We start from the raw sequence: 23,616 nt of genomic DNA on the forward strand, positions 1-23,616 counted from the left end.
AAAAATATCTGCAAACATTGGTTTTGAAAAGATAATATTTTCATTGAGACTGTTTTTTGGGGGGTGGTTAGCTGAAGAATAAGATAATGTCATATTTCTCTTTAAAGATTTTAAGTCAAATAAAACCTGAGAAACATTCTTTTGGATTACATAGTCTAAAAAAAAGATACTTTAAGATTAAGTTTATAGATTGACCCTAAAGTCCTTATCCTGTATTGCAGCAGTAACAAAATAAAGCAACCAAAGTCACGAAACATACATTTAATTTTTCCAATAAGGTTGAAAGTGGCTTCAATACCCAAATGACGCTTGAATGTTTACTTTTTGCTCACTACTTCTTAAAAAGGGATAAACATGCTAGCACGTAGTAAGTGCTCAATAAACATAAGCTAGCAGGATGTTAATGGTGATGACACCTCTTTCATCTATAGCAGCACTGTCCAGTAGAACTTTCTGTGATGATGGAAATATTCTTTTCTGCACTGTCCAAATCAGTAATTAGTAGCCATATATGGCTGCTGGCACTTGAAAAGTAGTTTGTGCCAATGAGAAACTGAATTTTTATTGTTATTTATTTATTTATTTATTTTTTTGGCGGCACCATGCGGCATGCAGGATCTTAGTTCCCCGACCCTGGATCAAACCCGTGCTCCCTGCATTGGGAGTATGGAGTCTTAACCACTGGACCACCAGGAAAGTTCCATTTTTAAAAAAATTTTCTTTAAATTTAAATAGCTACTGTGGCTAGTGGTTACCATATTGAGTAATGCAGGTCAACAACAATAGAAAAAGTAATACTTTTTTTTGATGCTAATAAGCAACTCTAAAAACTGTCCAGTCAACACCAAGATATTATATTTATTTGGATAATGATTAATTCTCTCCTCACTGTCCCATGGTGGCAGGATTCCTTTTTTTGTCTTAATAAAAAACACATGACATGAGGACAAACAGGTAGGAAAGCAAATCAGACCCTGGGAGTTTGTATCAGGTGATTTATGTCATGCTGGGTATTTGTTCTATTTGTTTCTCTCTCTCTGGGACTGTTTTATTTTCTTTGATCATTTCCACTTGTTCCAAAGGTCTTCCCCTTCTGTTCAGTCAGCTGGTCATTACAAAAAACATGCCAACTAGAGAGTGAGAATCTTGTTTATATTCTTCTTGTATAAAGTGAAGGAAATGGGTGAACTTCATTCTCAGTGTTCATTTGCTTCCATGTTCGCTTAGAGGAAGACTGATTTATCACAAGTTTCTCAGAGGTCTTATCAATAAAATAAATCACTCCTACAAGTTATGCACTTCATTGTTTCAGGGAAATACAAAGAATCATTTCAAAACACAATGATTTAGCAAGCTCGACATTATGAAAATCACAGGGTATAAGTAATCACATATGGTGATCAGATTCCTAATGAAAACCACAGGCCACTGTTTCCTCTGTTTGCCTCAGAGGCAAAATTACAAAGCTACACAATGTCATTCCAGAGTTTTATTAGCATATATTTTCACTGAAAGCCAGCCTCTGCTTTTTAGCCGTCTCAGCAAACAGCACTTGATTGGTCTTATAACTGTATCGTGATTAAACAACTTGGATTGTTTTTTACACACTTTCATTTCTATATAGTCTAGTTTCTGGTATTAAAAGTCTAGACTTTGCTTTAAAAATTTCTTGTATCAGCTCAGCTTCATTATGTCCTTTCGGGAAATTTGGCACCATTAGGTTTTGAAATACCAAAACACTCAGCTGTAGCTCTAGCCAGGGTTTGATCAGCCACTTACAGAGGCCTGCTGCTTACAACTTCCACGCTAAAACCTCCTGCCTACAAATAGGAACTGAAATGCTCCTGAGAAGCTAGGCTGACTGTCCGCAAGCTTCCTCGTCATTAATGCAAACACTTGTTTTACATATAGTATTTCCAGAGAAATACTGACTCCATAGCTAAACTCTAAATAAACATGGCAAGAAAGCAGCAGCTTTGTCAAGAGGTGCAAGGGCCATGTTAACGCTTGCATATTTGCAGCCTTGCAAAAAGCAACCAGGCGGTAGTACGCATTTGGGAGCACAGGTTGATTGTTGGGCAGACAGTACGGTACCTGGGAGACCAGAGTCTGAGGTTCAACCCAAGAGACCAGTTTGTTCCCCAGAACTAGATTTCGCCCATAAACCTGGCCAGCTGCCCTTAGCATGTGCTGCTGCATGTGTGCACCTGGCGGCGCTGTGCGTGGGCGGTTGAACAAATAAGCAGAGCGACTTTGTCATCACGGCTGGTGAACAAGTCAAATTGCAGTGATGGTGGGTAAGCAGCAGCATTTCTGTAAGCAAAGGGCAGCATGTGAACTATCTCAGAATGCATTACTTGTTCGTGAAATGTACTGTGAATAAAGCTGCATAGGTGTCACTCCGCTTCTGCATCACTGCTTTATCTAAGAAGCCACATTTACCCAACCCATGCACTTGAAGAAGGCATGCATAAATTTAAATTTTACCTTGCTTTCATACTAGGTCAAAGGGAAGAGAAAGAAAATGATTTACTTATAATTGCATTTTCATTTAGTAAAACAACAGACTTTAATTATAAATCTTTTAAAAAAGAAAGCATTTCATAGAGATCCACAAAGGAAAGGAATATAAAACACCAACAGAAAAGAAAACAGACATATACCCTTGACTACAGTGAAAATAGAGTCCAACGGTGACCATCTCCCACACTATTCTCTTGGAAATTTTTAATTTTGGAATTGAATTTAAAGCACTCATATTTATCATTCTTACAAATGGGAAAATGCACAAGTGTTGCTATGCTGTAGTGTTCATGAGTAGCCTGTAAGGAGAGCTTATTGCCTCTTTGAACTTAATATACATAAAAATAATTCATGTTCATCACATCTTTTGCACTTTATCATATTAAGATCCTGTTTGTAGGCAAAATTACAGCTAACTATGAATGCATGGCTCCTTGACTAGTCACAAATATATGTCTAAAGATTGTTTTGAAATAATGAGCCATGCCATAGAAATATGATAATTATGAAATGCTGTGCTGTGAGAGTAAAAATATCTTGGCAGTAAAGACTCATCAGGTATGTAGTCTGCAAACTAATACATAAACCCATCACAATGAAGTTAACATATACACTTTTGTAGATAATTCCTAAAAATCACTTTATGGTAATTAAAGCTACATTATCACAAGAATAAATGAAGCCACCTTTGGATAGCCTTATTTTGGCTACATTTAATTCACTCCTAGAGAATTTAGTTAGTGATCTTGCAAAGTAAATCTTAGCCTTGAACAATTTGCTGGATCCCTAGTATTTAAATAGTACCTGAAACATAGTATTGATAGATGCTCATCAAACAGCTGTTGAATGGATAAGTGGATTTTGGAGTAATAACTATGCCACTATTCAAATACATTTAATCTGCAATGATTTTTCTGACCAGACACTTTAAATCTATATTCCTAATACAAATGCAATATCATGTAGGCGAATGCAGAGCCAGTTTATCTGCACCATTAAAGCTTATCAACTTATACCCTTGATAGACTGGTAACTGGACAGGTGCCTGGTTTACGAGTTTAGATACAGAGAGGAGCAAACCTCAGTCTGCATACTCGCTATCATAAAATGATACTGAATTTCCACTGCTCATTGGAGAAATATGAAAATAATTGACCACCGTACTTTTCAGTTATTCTGAGACCCTTCCTATCGTAATGTGTTTTTTTAGAGTAGAAACACCTAGACAGGACTTTTGCAACCGTCAAAAGCTAACAAACTAAACAAAACAAAAATTAAAAACATGGTGGTCTGTATTTATAGTAAACTCTTACGGGTTAGCCAAATCAATTCATCCCATTCTAATTAGATTTAATTAATATTTATTGAGCACCAAATACTCTATAACTTGTATTTCTTATAAGTTTGTTTTATAACAAGAAGCAAACTAATTAAATACCACATGAAATATTTTCTGACACTTTTTAGTTACTTCTATTAATTTTTTGAACTAGTTAAACAGCGAGCTAAATATATCTCCCTATCTGCTCTCTAAAAAACATAACGTGAAATTTTGAAAAATGTTGACATGGGCACGAGAATAACTAATACCACTTTAGCATCAGGCATATGGAAAAGTTCCAATACTATTATCATGCTTGTGCTTAGCCATAAAATAGGTTATACTCACAGTGTCCTGGAACACTGACTAATTTTCAGAACACTAAGCAATGTCAGTGCACCATTATCTCCAATGAATGTGCAAGGAGAAAGGCAATTACATTCAACTCCAGTTTCCACCTTTAATAACTTATATAATTCTTTTCATCCGGTGACTGTAAGGGAAACAGTAATTCCCATCCATCTCTTCAACAAAGATATCAAATTAATCTTTAGTTTTTAAATCCTGGTGTTATTGTAGCATGCAACATGAATTTTTAGATTAGGCCTTTCTGCAACTAAAGGTTATGACATTCCTGTTGTAATTAAACTTCACAACTCTAGTAAGCATAGTGGCCATTAAATTAAAACTTAATCCTTAGCTCTAAATATACACCAAATTACCTCAAATTTCTCAGTGTTGGCAGACCACCAAAATATATTTTGTCATCTGCTTTCAAGTCAAGACCGAAGTTGTTTCCAGGAGATGAAGTTGCTATGTTCTCCTCCTGGTTAGTATCTATATCTACAATTGATATGTTGGCTGCAAAGGAAAGAGAAAGTTTCACTTTTTATTTGCGCAATACCAACCACATCTATATCATCACTGTTCCTTCAGGATAAATTTACTTTAATTCTCAAATTAACATTGACTTTCTCAAGCACATATACTATATACAGCTATTTAATAACTGCAGAAACAACAATAACATCAATAAATACATTGTTAAACGATCCACAAAGAAAGCATGAAAATAATAGCCTGAACACCAGTGAAGGCAAACTAATCAAGATGAAAGAAAGAAGTGTATATGGACAGCAGAGAACCCGTTGACATAGTTTTCCATAATATAGATAGTTAGAAAATAGAGTAAGATAATTAACTAATGCTAAGATAAATATCTAATTAGAAATTAGATTAGTAATTAGAAATATACAGAATTTGTGGTTCCTTCTGTAAATTTCAGTATCCACAGAAGTACTGGGGTTTAAGCTCATCCACAAAGTGATGTGGATGAGATGGCTGTGCATAGAAGTGGAGAGATGGGAATGTTTGTTTTGCAAGATGATGGGATCCACATCCATTGTAAATTACATTTTAGTTGGGGGCTGCTCAGTGTTTTGAGAGAGGTACAGTCTTCATGCCTTGTTGCTTTCTCTCAGGTCTCTAAAGGTTCTTCCAGTATGACGAGGATAAGAATTCAGAAATAGAAAGGAAAAAGGAAAAAAGAGAGGCTCTTCTCTGTTTAAACTGCTTTGTTCAGAGAGCAGATGGGAACACTTTATCTCATTGATTTTACCCTCTTCATTCTTAAAAGTCAAGCTAGGCTCCTTCTGAATTATGTGCTTTCTCACCATAATATTTGTCTAGGCCCAGCCTTTAACTGCTAAATATATTTTGGATCCTTGATGCATATTGAGGCATTGGTTCATTAACATGACAAATTTGGCCTCTAAATCTTTGCCTGATATAAGATCTGAATTAGCAAGGGTCTAAAAATGGCCACTTGAACCAATGGATTATAAGGGCATTTCTAAATGTTTATTCTTTGGAACACTAGTTTCTTGGATGTTCCTGGGTCAAGTAAATATGACAATCACTGGGTTAAGCAAAATTAAACATATGTCTTAATTTTATAGCTGCCCATATCTTTCAACATGCTAATATGTAATGTGATGCTCCAAAAGAGGGACACAGAGCACGAAGTATTTCCCAAATTTGTTTGACCTTGGAACATTATTATTTTCTCTCAACTCATCATCTTTTAGAAGAGTGTTCTTTGAAAAATGAAAGAACTATCAAACCTGAAAATTCCATTGTAATCTGTAGTCCTTCCATTTCAAAAGAAGTATTTTCAATAAAACCAAACATAATTGCCTTATAAAAAATGTCCAAAATAAAATACCTAAACCTATTAACACCTCAAATCCTCAAAGCAGAATTTTGTAAAAATAAACAAACAAAAAATACCTCAAAAATAAGTTCCCAATTAGAAAAATATTCAGCAAGCTAAGATTTAAAAAATTAATTACTTTCTAGCACATATTAATTTCATACACACATATCTTTTTGACCAGACTAGTGGCTGAAATAAAAAAGATTTACGAAACTGTTTTCCAAACTTTTCCATACATATTCTTTTTTATCCAGATCAGCAAAGAAGTTTTCATATAGGGCTGTTGACTGGAACATGAAAATAGCCTTTTTTTCTACAGACCTGGTATGTATTTTAATGGTGTCTGTGAAAATGAGATTCTTTCTCTATCACAGGCAAGCCAGAGACTGGAGGTAGCTTTCCTTCTTATCCCTGAGTGAATATATGCATTTTTAGAAATCATTCTAAGAAAAACTGATTAAAAAGCAGAAACACAATTGAACTGAAACTCACTGGCCCAAGTGTTAGCTTCGATAGAGAGACAGAGGATGGCATATTTTTACTGATTTAAAGGAAGGACTCTACCCTATCCTTTATGAGTGATAGCAATGAAGTGGGTTCTGCTATGGAATGCTAACACTTGCTTTTATTTCTTGCCCTAGAAATTATTTCTTCCCTTATAGAATAGCCATTAACATAAAATTTTAGAGTTGATGAGTTCAGACATCATTTATGGGTAAGCAGGGAAATAAGGGTTTTATTAAATACTAGACACAGAGTAGGGGCTTAACAAGTATTTTATAATCAATGCTATAAAGGAGTTGTTATAAAGGAATTGTTTTTACTTTGGTAATTCTTGTCTTCTCTCTCTTGGTCCATTGAAAATCTAAATGATCAATCTTGCATCCATATCAATGCACTTGGGGGGATAGGGAGCACTTCTATTAGTGACTGTGGTTCCACTAACTGTCTCTCAGGGAAGGTGGGGAATCCCTCCTGAAGGAGTGTATTTGAATTTCAAGGGACAGTGCTTTTACAAACTAGCTGAGAATAAAGCAACTAATCTGGTATCTGAAAAGGGGCAATGGTCTTACTCAAATTCCTATCCCACTGTTCCATGGATGCTGATCTTAATGCTAAAATCCACAGTGCCCTCCCTACATCCAAACCCAATGGGGTCCTTTGATCCTTATCTTAATCCATATCTATGCAGTATGTGAGGTTAAAATTTCCATCCTTCTAGAATTTTCCTTTTTGACTTCCATAATGACAACTTCTCCAAGTTCTCTTGCCTTTCCAACCTCATTCTCAGTCTCCTTCCCCAGGGCCTATTTCTTTGAACACTTCTGAAATGTTCATGTTCCCTAATGTGCTTTCATTTGGCCACTTGTCATGTTTCAGCTCTCTGGGTAGCTCAAGTTTATATTTACTTACCATATGTTGACAACTCAGAAATATATATGCCTGGACCTGATTTTTGCCTAAACATCCACATTCAACAGGTGAGTCACTATATACCTCCCCAGTTGATATTCCAAATTAAAATGGTTCTCTTTTTCCTCCCAGATCTGTATTATTTATTTTATTTGGTGGCACTAAGACTCCCACCCAATCTCCTAAATTAGAGTCATCCTTTCTCGTCACCATTCCACATCTTACCAATCAACAGCCCTACTAATCTCATCTCCTAAATAACTCTAATATCTGTCCTTTTTAAAATTTTTTTAATTTATTTTTTCTAATCTTTAATTTTTATTTAATTTTTGCCACGCTGCATGGCTTGAAAGATCTCAGTTCCCCGACCAGGGATCGAACCCAGCCACGGCAGTGAAAGCCTGGAATCCTAACCACTAGGTCACCAGGGAACTCCCTCTGTCCTTTTTTTTAAAAAAACACTTTTATCGAAGTAAAATTGACATAGCATAATTTGCCCATATTTAAAATGTACAATTTGACAAGTTTTGAGATGTCTATACATCCATGAAATGATCACAGTCAAGAAATGAACACATCCGTCACCCCAAACGTTTCCTTTTGCCTCTTTGTCATCCTTCCTTCCAGTCCCTCCCCACAAAACCCAGTCAACAAATATCCTCTATCGGCTTTCTGTGACCATATGTTAGTTTGTGTTTTCTATATAATTTCACATAAATGCACTTTTTTGTCTGCCTTCTTTTACTCAGAAAAATTATTTTGTTATTAATCCATTTTGTGTGCAAATTAATAGTTCATTTTTTTTTTAACCACTAAATACTATTCCATTGTGTGGATGTACAACAATTTGTATATCCATTCACCTGCTGATGGATGTTTATTTTTTGTTTTTTGAGTATCACAAATAAAGGTGCTATGAACCTTCTGGTACAAGTCTCTGTATGGATATATGCTTTCACATATCTTAGGTGAATACTTAGGAGTGGAATGGTTGTTTCATATGACAGGTCTATATTAAACCTTTTAAGAAACTGCCAACCTGTTTCCCAATGTGGCTGTACCATTGTACATCCTCGTCAGCAGTGTATAAGAATTCCACTTGCTTGACATCCTTGGCAGCCCTGGGTATGTTCAGTCTTTTTTTTTTTTTTTTTTTAAATTATTTATGTATTTACTTATTTTTGGCTGTGTTGGGTCTTCGTTTCTGTGCGAGGGCTTTCTCTAGCTGCGGCGAGCGGGGGCCACTCTTCATCGCGGTGTGCGGGCCTCTCACTATCGCGGCCTCTCTTGTTGCGGAGCACAGGCTCCAGACGCGCAGGCTCAGTAGTTGTGGCTCACGGGCCTAGTTGCTCCGCGGCATGTGGGATCTTCCCAGACCAGGGCTCAAACCCGTGTCCCCTCCATTGGCAGGCAGACTCTCAACCACTGCGCCACCAGGGAAGCCCTGTTCAGTCTTTTTAATTTTAGACATTCTAGTAACTGTATAGTGGTATCACATTGTGGATTCATTTTGCATTTCCTTACTGTCAAATCCCACTGCAACTCTTATTTCAAGCCATCGTTCATCTGTCTGAACTACTATTGTACCTAATTGGTCACCCTGCTTCCAGTTTAATCTGAAAATTTACATTTCTTATTTCTCCTTTCTCTGATTATTTCCTTATAGCTCCCTTTGTGGGCTCTTCCTTTACTATACTGCTTCAATATTGCTGTTTGCTCAAGGGCTTTGGATCACCTTATTCTAGATATGACTGTTTTGTTTTTCTCATCTCTATTAAGGTGCAATGATTTAAAACATGAGGATGCTTTGTAGCTATCCATCTCTGCCCCACAACTCTGCTAATCCTCAGATACATAACTAATTGCCTGTCAATTACACAGCTTCCCTAGGTTGCTAAGGATACTAAGAGTACCTTTAATACAGCATGTCCAAAATAGAACTCAGCATCTTTTCTAAAAAACTATGCTGCATTTTTCTTGTATCCAAGAGCTTGGTAAATGGCACTGACATATTCTTTGTTATTTTAAGAAAAAAAAAGGAATCATTTCTGATCTCCTTTTTAAAAAAATCTTACTCTCTGCATTGAGCATATCATAAAGCTCAATTTTAAAATGCTTAATATCTTTCAACTCCATTCTTTCCTATCCATTCTCATGGTTCCCTTCTCCTTGCTCCTCCCTTGGTTTTCCTGCAGACTGCAGGAGCATCTGAAATTGTCACCATCTACCCTCCAGGTTGCTGCTAAAGAAAACACAAATCTGATGGTGTCACATTCTTGATTAAATCTCTTAGTAGTTCCCTAATGATTTCAGGAAGAGTTGAAACTCATTAGTTTAGCTCATAAGGCCCTTTATAAACTGACTCTGCATTCTCTCCAGCTTCATCTGATAATTTTCTGCCAACATTCATCCTGTTAGCCTATGGATTGACTTGTAGTTCCTGAAGCATTTCCCAAAGTGTGTTCAGCCAAATGCTAGTATGGCATGGAAGGATTTTGGTGATCAAAGAAGTTTGGGAGGTGTTCGATCAAACAGAGTTAAACATTCTTCTTAACTACTGTGCTGAGCCTCTAACACGCAAATGTGACTTACTTGGGAACAATGTATACAGATAACAGTATTCCAATTTATTTTACGAGTGCAAAACCAGTTTTTGTCCAAACCGAGGCGTTTCTCCAGGGTTTCCTATTCCAAGGAAAAGCAGTTGGAAAACGATGTACAATGATGTATTATGCTCACTGACGCCTTGAGGCTTTCATACAACGTTCACCTCTCTGAATTGCCCAAAGGGGCTTTTCACCCAGAGTACTCCTCAGCTCCTGTTCATGCCTCAGGGCGCTCCCTTGGGGGCTGACCTCTGGGTTTGACTTTGACATTTCTCTCTTCTGAGATTGCTAGCCTGCTATACAGATCTCTACATGGCAATTAGATTTCTACTCTCTAACCGTTGATTGAGTTGTCTATCTCCCCCATTAGACTGCAAGTTCCATAAAGACAAGGACTTATCATAGACTTCACTTAGTTCTTGCAGAGTATTTACTTAGTTCTTGGTAGATATTTGTTAAGTGCAGGAATGAAAGATGGTGCAAAGTTATACCTAAATTTTCATGAAATGTCACACTGGCATGTTCAAAATGAATTAAGTCTAATTATATAAACAGAAGAATCTAAGTTTCATTTGCAGATATTGGTAATGCCATAGTACATAGAATTAGCGGAATTATACTAAGATAAAAATAGCAGCCCACAGAGACCTAATAGGCTTGGATTTCTGTCTTGGTTGTGAGATCTTATGTATATATGTCTGGGACCACATATAAGTTGGAGTCTACACTTTCCTTTCTGTAAACCAGAACAAAATACCTGCTTCATAAGCAAATGAAATAATGTTTGTGAAAGTGTTTTGAAAATGTCCTGGAATAATAAAAATGTTACATTATTATTATTAACTTGCACACATACAAAGTTTTGGCATTTTCAAAAAGTAAAGAACTGGTAGCTGTGCTCTATCATCCCTACAAATTCTACCTGTGGGCCACTCTAAAGGCAACATCTTGGCAAAATGGGAAGAAAAGGAAAGCACACAAGTTTTTCAAATCTACTACAGGATATAATTTTACAAGTTGTAAGACAGTTTTATGCTTTCAAATTAAACTCTCAGTTTCAAAAGAAAATGACAGAGAACCATTTGGCTCTTCAATCAGTCATGTCTAACCCAAACCACCTATAAGCTAAGCCAAAGAAATGACTGTATCAATTTTTCACAGAATTTGTGAGTACCTAAAATAACAGACAGGGTCTTCCTCATGATTAGGTACGTGGGAGCTTTGGATAGCATGATTAAGGCTCTGAGTGCATTATTACTATAGAAACTCACCTTGTTTTTGAATTCTTGACAAGGTGAATGATTTCCATTTCCCATCATTATGGTTTTGATTGCTGACAACGGAAGCCATTCCTGAACCCAGATCATAGCTGACTTTTATGTGCCCATCAGTGAGCTCTACACTCATGAAATCTTTCTATTAATAGAGTAAAAATACACCAGTGATTAGATACACAGAGAAATATATGGGTATTCATTTTCTTTGTGGAGTTTATAATAGGGCTTTATGGCTAAATTACTGAATGTGTTGATCTGTAATTGAAATCCATTTTTGGATACAGAATTGGTGTTACTATTTTGTGAATGTTTGTGGGTGTGATATTATGGTGCAAATGGTCACAACCAAATTACTAGGATGTATCCTTTTATGACAGGAGTAAAAGTGGGTTCCTTTGAAAACATATTAAGCAAACTAAAAAGTACATTTCCTGAAAGAATTTACTAAGAAATATTGACCTGGAAAAAATAATGAGGCTATTTAGAACCACCTTTTGACTTAGGTCTCTAGAAGAAGAGTAAGGAAGTAGTTTTTCTGCTGCACGTTTCCATACCGGGGGAATCTTTACTGGGTGCTTCTCTTAAAGGATTATAAGGGAGTTATACTGAAAATAAATAAAAATTAAATTGTGTCTGTAATTAAAGTTACTGATGGAAATATATAAACACTATGCACCACTCTTGGCTATTACACAGCCATCCCAGACTCCTTTGAACAATAACTGATAATTCAACAAAACTGATAACTGCATTGGAACCTTACAAAAAAGAAGCAAACATATTTTCAGTCATGAAAGGTCAGCTGTGCAAATCTTTACCAGGTCTCGTGTGGCAAGGTACATCAGGAGAGCATTTGAAGAAAATGTCCTGAACTTGAACATGACAGTAGAGATGTTGGGGTACCAACGAATGGGGCGGCTGACTAATGCATAGCCTTCTCCATCAAACTGAATAGTCCCCTCACTATCTTCTACCTGTGGACTGAAGAGAGACATTTCACATGAATCAGACGATGTCTACTTGGTCCATCAGTATTCAATACATCACACTGTCTTCTGAGACTGGACTGTAGGCTGTTGTAGGGCAGGAACCATCCCAGATATATCTTCCATCCTTCCCATTCTCTCCAGCTCCACTGCCACCATCAGACCAAGTAACCACCATCTCTCACCTGACTTCATTAGGTGTTCAATAACTAGGTCATTGATGTTTTAAATGCTTTTGCTGAAGTGCTTGGTGGCTAGTTATATTAGTGTTTAAGTGTATTTTAGTGGTGTGAACTAGTGGGATTTTGGAATGGGCTGAGAATGCATTATTACATTTCCCAAATACATAACATAATAGGGAGTAGGGGTTGGCTGAAGAGTGAAGGTGGTTGAAAGGTACTAACTTAAAGTTGTAAGAAAAAAAAAGCCGTACCAGGATATAGGCTTCTATTCTCTGAACTCTTGCTATGCAGTAGGTTTTTCTGGGACAGATTAGATTCAGATAATGAAGGGTTCCTCTAACTATGTGTGTTTGTTGATCTGTCTTCTTCACCAGGATGTAAGCTCTATGAAACCAAGTAGAGATTATGGGCCAGCCTCCATGCCAGGCACAAACTCAGCATCTAGTGTGGTACTTGGCTAATAGCAGAATCTGGTAGATATTTGTGGAATGAAAGGAATATTAGTAAAGCAAATTGCCTCACAGAGAATATATGTTCAATCAATATTGGTTGAATAATTAATGAATATCTAAGATAAGTCTTATAAATATAACATTTAAAAAGATTTTTTTCAAATGAAAAGTTATCATCTATCTATCTTATCTAATTGATGTTAACAGAGTAAGTTTTGATTGTGGAGATATTTTTAATCTTTAAATATCTGCGTATTAGCTTATATTTGAATCTGTGAAATTGGAGTGTTGTATTCACTTGAGAAAAGAGAGGAGATATGAGAAATATTATAGTAATCTCATAAAATAACAAGAGGTTAGAATAGTATTTGTATGCAATCTTGGCTAATGAGAAAAATAATAGGGTATAAACATTAATGGCCTCGAGGAGGAGGAACTGTTACACCTTTTAGACAAGTTGGCTTTCTCTCTGTTTCTGGAAAAGGAGAAATAAAACTGAAGACAAAAGGAAGGGAAGAGTCTTAACTATGCATTTCACAGTCAGGTTTTTGTAAATTTAAGATATATCTAAATAGGTATAAGATCAGATGATGCCATATATATATTTTTTCTAATGTACACTTAAAAGATGCTTTTTCAATATTCATGAAAAGTGTTCACTGAAAGTTTGAGGGACTAAATCAGCCTATTAACAATATAATTTATGTGAATAAATCAGCTGAATAATTTTGGCCTTCCTTCATCATTATAACAAATCCATTAAAATCTAGAGCACCACATTTGGGATAAGAAAATGTAATGTAGCATCTACTAAGGAGAAGTTCCATGAGGTTCTCAAATCCTAGGATTCTGCATTATATACTGCCATGCTACCAGTGACAATAGGAACTAGATGAATATGGAAGTTTAGTATATTAATATTTCATCATTGTTTCAGTGTTCAGCTAAATATATTTTACGAGTAGCAGTTTTTTTCCCTATTTTAATCTTAATGTGATTTTTCAGAAGTTTAAGAAAAATAAGATACACTTTTTTTATAGCCCTGACAGATAATCCTTTCTAAAACATTACAAAAATTATATCCTTTCTACTGACTACTGAATAAATGCAAATTTCTAAAACTGACATTCCAAGATCTTCTACAAAATGTTCTTAGTCTATGTCTTGTAGCCTTGTCTATTTCATCTCCCCCATTTTATCATTTCTGCTCTAAAAGTGCAACCATTAATTTTATGTTAAAATGTGTTATATGTTCTCCTGAAAAGAAAACAAACACCAGGAGTTCTAAAATATTTTTCCTAAAATTACCAAGGCTTATGGAAAAATAGGGCTAGGGCAAGCCACTCAAAACTTATGTGACTTTGTAATCAGAGCACTCACAAAAACAGTAACATTCTTGATCAAAATATTAGTATAATTCAAAAAGGTATATTAGGAATTTTAAAAATAAGGAATTATTTCAGTAAATGTAGAACTTTAGCCTATTATAATTATATTAATTCATATAATACTTTATATAATGAAGGCCTAAGATCTTTGCAGAATTGATAATTAGTGATGCTACAGTCTTAACACATAATATGCACTGCTGAAAGGACATTTAAATGCTTTAGACGTTTGTTTGATAATAAGCTTTGGAAAAGTCTACTTAGAAATTTACCAAAGAAATGTTTACGGAAAAGTTGGTGTTGATTTGTGAGTAGCAGAATATTAATGTAGACCTCATTGTCCTTGTATTGAAAGAATTTTACAGACAACATTCTATATTAGATGTTACAGAAGATTATTAACAAAACCACTTTAAACTATGAATGGATCAGGCTTTCAAACTGTCCTCAATGCCATACTGAAAAGTCCATGATGACCAAAAAAAGTAGAAAGATGAAAGTTAAAACTTTTGGAGAGGGAATATTTTTGGGCTACTTTCTTCTATAAAACTCTAGAGATGTTGAGAAGAAAATGTGAAGTATACTCTGCTACATTAATGGAGAATTTAGGTCCTAACAACGTACATGTTCCCTTTAAACTGGAAATAAAAAATATAAACTCCTTAGCACCTAATGACGTTAGAGTTACTATGTATATATATTAAGCTTCCAGGTATTTAAATTTTATAGCTTTAACTAAGTAAAATTAAAATTGTTGTAGGCTCAGATGATCAGTGGGCTTTAAGTTTTTTATGCAGAGAAATCCTCTATTTCTTCTTAATTGTTTTACATCCTCTATTCAGGTTTATATAAGAATATTTATATATGCTTTATATGCTTTTTAAATATTTTTGAAATCCAACATTCTAACCTCTATCTTATAATTAATGATGTTTATTATGAAACTTTCTCCTGGCTTATCTTGACCTCTGCTTCTTAAGCAGAATCTTCAAGTCCCATGGGTTTCCACTTGAAACTCTTACATGATGCTATGTGTCATTTGAAAAATCCTGTAGGAGAAAAAACCTGCAGTATCGTTCTATATTTTGTTGTAAACACAAGCAGAGTGAATCCAGGCTCTGAGAGGCCTGAAGCTTAATCAGTTTAGGGAGACCTTTCCTTAAGTAAAAATAAATGATGACTACAGAATAGCCACAGACACGCAACACCTCCTGAACATGAAGGTAAGCTGGAGTGGAAGGAGATAGTAGTCTTAACTGATTGAGGCTAGAATATCTTACCTTTGCAAATTTTACAAAAACATATGACCATGTCAAAGTACTAGGATACTTCCCAAATCCTTGGAAAGTGCCTACACAAGTGAGGGAGGGGACTTAAAGTTTCTTAGCTTCCTGGTAAATCCACCTCTGAACACAATCACTTCAAACTTGTTGTATATCATCTACATGATAATAGAACACTGCGCAATAAAATTAAAGCTTTTGTGATACACAGGCCAGATAGACCTTGGAAGAGTCCTCCTCTCAACTAACCTGACGGTACATCCTTTGCAGTCACCTTCTATTTCTCGGAAATTCCACAACCCTATAGGTTTGCTGTCAAAGTATGCTTCTCCCATACAGCCAGTGAATGTAATCACACGTACAGCATCAGCCTTCTGAAGAGAGAAACATATTTGTTAGAATTTAGAATTTCACAAAAAAATTAAGAGTACCCATGAGAGTTATTATATGAACAGCAGAATCTGGAGTAGTTTTTATCCACTCTTTGTGAAAGTCTTCGTTGTGTACGTATCCATCTTTTAACCATATAATAGCCTCATGGATCCTGGTTATTCTGTGCTTTACCAGTTTATCACCATTAGTAAATAAACACTCCAAGCTTCTGACCTTAGGTAAACTGCTTATTCTGAGATTCTATTTTTTTTTATTGGTCCGTAACATGAGATTATTAGGAGAATTAACTAAGAGAATTCATTTATGGTACCACATTCAGTGCCTGGTACAGAGAAGGTGTTTAATAAAAGTAAGTGCTCCTATCCACTAAGGAGATTTACGAGAAAGGGTATATACTGACTACACAAAGGGGAAAAAAGCTTGCATATTGATTACCCTATGATACTGCTGTCCCCAATTTTTCATTTCCTTTTACACCCAAGTAGGTTTCTAGGGCAGGAGAATGAAGGGACAGAGTAAATTTGTAAGAGAAGGGACCCTGTTGTTGTTGTTTGCGGGCATATACAGCACAGAGCCCGACATCTAATAGGGGCACAACAAATATTTGTTGAATGACAACTCTGGTGTCATTCTCAAAAGGAAAGGTCTTTTATAAATTTTTATTTTATATTGGAGCATAGTTGATTAACAATGTTGTGTTAGTTTCAGGTGTACAGCAAAGTGATTCAGTTATACATATACATTTATTCCTTTTCAAATTTTTTCCCATTTAGGTTATTACAGAATATTGAGCAGCGTTCCCTGTGTTATACAGTAGGTCCTTGTTGGTTATCTATTTTAAATATAGCAGTGTGTACATGTCAATTCTAGGTATTTAGCAGTCAAGAAGGAGGGGAATGATCTGATCCACTCTAGAGAACCTTGCTATAATTTAAACAACTGTTCCATTTAGCGTCAATATATTACAATTCTACAACTTTAGAAGCACTTTGCCAAAGCGAATCCACATTTATCTGAATAACATGGAAGGAAAAAGTGAATTGATATGCTTGGATTTTAGAAAAAATAGAAGATAGTCACTGAGTAGTTAAACATTTATAGTTATAATTTTAGGTTAAACTCATGAACACATACATCTTCCTACCATTACGATCAAGTGGGGCACTGCCATGGAGAAGGAATGTTGTCAGACACTGACATATACAAGTCAGAAGCAGTCCTTGGAATTCTCTGTCATCTGTGGAAGCTTCTCTTAATTTTCCAGAGGTTGATTATCCTACTTGTGAATTGTACTTGCTTTTTGCTTTTCCTTCTTGTATCATAAAAACTATACTTGGGATATTTTCCTGCTCCTTTGAATTTTCATTAGCATGTTGATTTAATTACTTGTTTTCAGTTTTTTGGTTCATATTCTGGTATGGCAGAAACCTTGAAACTCTTGGTCAAAATGATGAAGATTTTCTACAGATTTCATTTGCTTGTGTTTTTTTTCCCCCCTCAGACTGGCATAAATAAGTTTCTTTATGTCTAGTGACATCTGAATAATAAGAAGAATTATTTAAGGTGCAATTTAAGGTGTGACTACCATATCTTAGGCATGTAATCTCACTATTCATTGAGGTAGTAAAGGGTGGTGATTAAGAGTAGAGATTCTTGTGCCTGGTAACGAGTGTTCAAGTCCCAGTTCCACCACTGATGGCTATGTGATCTTGGGTGAATCATTTAACTTCTCTCTTACTTAGATTCCTTAACTATAAAATGAGGAGGATATTATCTACATTTTGGGGTTGTTATGAAAATTGTTAATTCATGTAAATTACTTAGAACATTACTTAGCAAATAGTAAGGGTTATATAAATGTTATAAAAGTTTATTATTGTATCCTACAATATGCAAGCAAAGTAGATATTTTTATCTCCCTTTCTAGTTAAGGAAACTGAAGCCCAAGGGGTTAAGTGTCTTGCCTAAGGTCATATTTTAGTAAGTGATAGAGCAGGGAATTCAACCTGGATTTAATTTCAAAATTCATGTTTTTTTGTATTACTCGGTTCTATCCCTATATTTATCTTTCTGAGGAGGAGAGAATGTTGGCAATATGACTATATATTACTATGTACCATATATATTTATATGCAGCTCTAAGAAATGAGGATGATTTTAGTGTGTAGCTGTGGAATCCATTCCAATACTTTAGAGTCACATCTCATACACAGAGCAAATAAAACAACCTCACTCTATATGAAGGTTGAGTTCTCATAAATTTGGGGTCACCCTGGCTTTTCACATTTTCTGACTAATCTCATCCCAGGATGATTCTGCCAAGCCCAGGATTACGCATTGTATTTGGTTGTGCTCTTACATCTCACAGGTCGTTTTCCAACGACCTAACAGGTCGTTTTCCAACACCTAACTCCATTTAATCAACACGAGCTTCTTTAAAATGCAGGCACTTTGCAATCTGAAATGCACAAGGACCTGTCACAAAGCAATTATGAATATTAAGTGCATTACTCGATAAGAATGAGAAGAGCAACTTGAAAACTTTAAAAATCAGATCATGATCTGAAGGCTTATGGCTCCTGTGATATTTCCCAAGGTATTCATAAATCTTTTAATTAGATGTGAGTTTGAACTTTATAGCACTTTATATCAATAAATCATAAATTGATTCAGAAAATGCGGTATCTTTAAAAAACACTTTGCTCTTGAGGCAACTAAAATATCAAAAAATTGATGCCACAGATTAGGGCAAAACAACAGCTGTTTAAGTAAATACACATAGGTTTAAAAAGACTGTGCTTCCAGATTGGATATTCAAGGAAGAAAATTCTTAAAATATATTCATGTTTTCATAAAAACAAATTAAGTAAAAAGTGGTCAAGTTTTTGCAGCGCTTTATCATGTCTTTGCCCAAAGTCATCATGCCAGGAATTGTCTGCAGAGATAAAATAAACAGGATGGGGAAGAACACATTACCTTCAATTGCCCAGTCAAGCCACCAACAAACAGCATTGCATTTGCGTCCACATCTAGAATAGTGTACCCTGGAGGTGACGCTGAATGGTATGTACTGGGCATAATGCTGGCTTTGGGTCCATCCAGAGCTCTCACGGAAATTGTTCCATTTCTCCCAGTTCTTCCAGGGTACGTGTTGAAATGAAATGAAAGAAAATACAGAAAATGAAGTATGTATCACATTTCTGGTCACTTCAGATTTAAAAGATATAAAATGTAGAGATTTGTTTTGGAATATTTAAGAGACAGCTGGGTGTTTAGCTTCAAACATTCCAGATTCATTAAACTGCAAATCAAAACCCAGAATCTGCTCTCTGCTATACGTTTACCATCAGATTCAACCAGGACCACTAAGCAATCTACCCTGATTCTGAATGTGTCCAGTGATAGGAAATGACACAGCAACAATTAGCTGATGGAATTGCTATTGGTTAAATGGAAAGTCTTTTTCCTCTTGCTTTACAAAACAATGTGCTATTTACCTACATGGACAATTTAAACAAGTTTATATTACTTCATTCAGCATTTTGTCTAATTTAATTCAGCAAGTGAACCCCAAATAAGCCACCCTTCTGCATTATAAGCTGCATAATTTCTCCTAAAATCCCTGATTATATCTTGGATCCAAATTTGCTGAAGTAGTCTTCCTGGAATCATGCAGTATTTATTGTTTGGCACACCATCTTCATGTGTACACTATAACATCCAGGCTACAGAGTTGTGTATACAAATTGTACAGAAGAACTTCACATTTAGATTCAATTAATAGACTTTTGGAAGCTACTATTATTGTATTTCATTTTCTTTTCTTAAGTGATTGGTTCCCATGAGTTGTTAAACATGAAAATCTGATCTTTTTCCTGAGACAAGCAGTCATAACAAAACTTTGTCATATTTCTCTCCCTACTGTCTCATTTTGGTAATCTTTTTATCTTTGAGGGTGCAGTATTAACTGAAATATGTAGAAACAATAGAATGAATTTATCAAATAAGGTTCTTCTTTAACAGAATACATCTCTTCTAATAGAAGAACTGTACTTTGCAAATAAAAGTATTCTTAAGCCCAATAAAGTACTTAATCCCTCCCCCACCATCACACATGTAAGCATTTTATCTGTTGCTCTCTCCTCTCTCTCCCTCACACACACACACACACACACACACACACACACTTTTATTTAAGATCTTAAAAAGGAATTGAAGATATTTCTTTTCATTAAGTTTCTTTTAAACTTTTAATTGTGAACAAATTAAACATATACACACATAGAATGAAACTCTATGTATCTATCACCTAGATTCAACAATCACCAGATCTTCGAGTCTTCTTTACCCATCTCTGATTACCTTCCCTTGGCCTTTAACAAAACCTCTTGACTGTTAGCTGCTTTGTGTGTAGTAGGTAGTTGGGAATTAGAAAAAGAAGAGGAGAAAATGAAGAGGAAGTACTGAAGACAAGAATGGATTCTACAAGTAATCTGTACACTGTTAGAAGTTAATTAAATTAAAGCATCAAGGATAGAATTAATTTCCTATTCCCTCCCACAAGTAGTGTGGACCTGACATATTTTATATTCATGTCAGCATTTAGATACTGCACCCACCTGTAGCCAAGACTGCTGTGTAGACTAGAAGAGGCGCTTTGCACCAAAGACAGATACCAATGGCACCTCTTATGCTCTGGATCATACTGAATAAGGGCAACAGAAAACAACTTAACCTCAAAGTTTCAACAGGACAACCAGATGAGGAGGCCAAAAAGGACTGGTCATTCTGTTCAATACCTTGAAGGTTTGTCAATTCCTAACATGTTCTACAAAGGTACCATTCACACACACTTATACATGTATATAATATATAACATTCGTATACATGTGTGCATACCTACGTAGCTACCTTCTTGAAACAGAAAAAAAAAATTTCTTATAAACTAGGAAACTACTTCAAAATTCTGTCAATGATCTTAATCTCTATTGAGTTAGTTACCTTGATGCCTCAATACGGTACCAATATGAGTCATCAATAGTCAAATCTGGATACTCGACACGTCCAACTCCGGATCCAACATCCCAGAGGAAGCTTACTTTGCCTTTACGCATTTCTATAGCCAGAAAGTCAGTCTAGTGCAGAGAAACACAAAAACAATAGATATCAGATATAAGGCACCCTGAAAGAGGAAGCCAGCCGAGTCTTTTCAACAGGTGCCATTTACAGATATATGAAATAATTAGAAGCCTCACGATAAAGATTCCCAAATAATATGATCTATTATTTCTATGATTAAATAGTACTTTATTATTGTATCTTTACAATACAATGTCCATACACATGTTCATAGTGCTGAGGCAAATGTGTTAATTCAACCAATTCTAATTAGGTCTAACATTGAGACAAATGTCTTTTCTTGCACTGATACTTGTGGTAGAGATAAAAGCAAACATTTGGGTTCAGAATTCATTGTTTTCACCATGGGCACTGATGTTTTTGAGGGGCCAGGTATGCTTTTTCACCCAAGGTGATCCAAAATTTCTCACCTGGTTTCCAAGTATTGATTTATGTGATAAGTGGTCTGTTGAAAAGTCTTATTCATTTTGGAAGGTCTCCATGCATATAAAGTCAAATGGGTCAAATGAAAGGAATTAAAAGTTTGAGGTGAGCTCTTTCGGATACAATTTCTGTTATTTCAGTTTGAGTCATTAATTCAACATGAATCAGAAGAGTTTTCATTGGTAAGAAACAGTACACAATTTTCAGTTTCATTTCACATGAAAGTTCATTGTAATTTCTTAGTTAGAGAAAAATTTTAAAAAAGCCTCATTCCTATTAATCTTTCTTCTTAAATAGCTGGATCTGAAAATATAATTCAAAAATAAATGCTGGTATACTCACAAATGAAAGCAGATATGTCTAAACACTGTAAAAAGTTTTCATTTCATTTGCCTTCTAACTTAATTTGACACTTCAGAACTCGGTGAGTTAAGATTCTGAGGTTTTCGAATCTGAAAGGCTACTTTATTCAATTTTGGGACCATGTTATTAGACTCTATACATTTCGCACACTACCAGGATTAACCTCTGACTATACACATACACAGTAGGCCAAAGAAAGGCTGAATGTTAGACTTACAAATTTGGCACTTCCAAGATAAAAAAGGAGGTTGTCGGCGACAGCCGTCTTTACGTTGACAATGATATTATTGTAGCTTCCTTTCTTGATTTCTGGCTTGTATGTTCGAATGCAGTCACCTCCCGAAGACACAGATACTTTGATCTTCAAGAAAAACGAGGTACAAAGAACCAAGACTAAATCTCTCAGAAAGTTTGAAGTAGCTCCCAATCACAAAGCCATCATCATCTCTTCTTTGAAGTTATTTTTCCATCAGCAAATGGTATCATTAAATGCCCATATGCAGACCCCATTATACTCATTAATGAGGGCACAGAAGAGCACCTTTCCACCAGTATTTTGACAATGAGCTGTTCACAGCCCCATGGCTTGTTAGCATGTCACTACTTTTTGAAGCATGCAACTAACAAATTCTTGCCTTCAAACCTTACTCCTTTATGAATAGGGGAACATTCTCAAGAGGTGATTTTATATGAAGCTAATGGTATAGATCTTCATTCAGGTTGTTTAATGAAATTTTACAATTCAAATTTCAGTGATTTTGGTATCATTGAAAGTAGGAAACCATTTTTCTTTTAGTTTTTGAGAGGAGATTACCTACCCTGCCATGTTCTTACAGTTGAAAGAGGCCAACTAGATTTTGTTCCAGATGTTCTAACAATAAGAAGAATAGTAATCATTCTACTCAGAACATACATTTCAGAATAAATTATACCTTTTTATTAAGTTGCCAGGAAAAGGAACGGAAACAATTTCCAGTGGCTATCATTACTAATGTATTTAACAGCTCCTTTTTCTTTTGACTAGTACTTTAAAAATTACTATAAATTGCTAAGATAGAAATTCCTATGTGACTAGAGCTGACACTGTTTGTACCAATTTTTACTTACATTTAGGGAGCCTTTCTTCAATCACAAATAACACTAGTTGATTATTCCATTTAATTTTCTTTGGTTCATGTGTACTATCAAAAAGGTACTTTCAGGACAGCAATGTTGTTGTTTGGACTCAGAGAGATTCTGTTACTTTGTTAGTGACAGTGCTCAAAGTAGGAGGCGGAGACACATACAAAACTTCTCTCTGTCACTGATTCAAATTCCCAGCTTCAGGCTTCAGGAGGCCTCTTGGCCCTCACTAGGGGTGAACTGCCATTTTCTCATCACTTATAGCACTTGGCACACTTTGGAGAAAGCCAAGGGCCATTACTGTTACCTCCATAAAAGGGCTGTGCAAACTCCAAACAAGATAGCCTAGGACACCAAACCCATCTCCATCTTATGGTGAGACAAGGAGGTGTCTTGACGAGTCTAATGAGAGAGTAGGTGTTAGGCAGCACCAGTACCCCTCTCCAAGGGTGGTACAGACTACACAGAGGAGGTGCTGGATTCAAAACTGGTTGGATTCAAAAGAGAAAGCTAAGGAGCGATTTTTGGTT

The 23,616-nt window shown here is 35.6% G+C and overlaps 1 protein-coding gene across 1 annotated transcript in view; it reads right to left on the bottom strand.

Moving 5' to 3' along the window:
• LAMA2 (laminin subunit alpha 2) overlaps window positions 1–23,616 on the bottom strand; it is a 623,785-nt gene that overhangs the window by 39,891 nt on the left and 560,278 nt on the right. The window contains exons 46-53 of the mRNA XM_059941243.1: window positions 22,182–22,325; window positions 21,041–21,174; window positions 19,016–19,175; window positions 15,896–16,020; window positions 12,174–12,336; window positions 11,350–11,494; window positions 4,567–4,705; window positions 2,488–2,499 (exon numbers count right to left, since the gene is read on the bottom strand). Of these exons, the coding sequence (XP_059797226.1) occupies window positions 2,488–2,499; window positions 4,567–4,705; window positions 11,350–11,494; window positions 12,174–12,336; window positions 15,896–16,020; window positions 19,016–19,175; window positions 21,041–21,174; window positions 22,182–22,325 (1,022 nt within the window). The remainder of the gene's footprint in view (window positions 1–2,487; window positions 2,500–4,566; window positions 4,706–11,349; window positions 11,495–12,173; window positions 12,337–15,895; window positions 16,021–19,015; window positions 19,176–21,040; window positions 21,175–22,181; window positions 22,326–23,616) is intronic.

Source organism: Balaenoptera ricei, chromosome 12 (assembly GCF_028023285.1).
Source record: "Balaenoptera ricei isolate mBalRic1 chromosome 12, mBalRic1.hap2, whole genome shotgun sequence".
NCBI classification, from domain to species: Eukaryota; Metazoa; Chordata; class Mammalia; order Artiodactyla; family Balaenopteridae; genus Balaenoptera; species Balaenoptera ricei.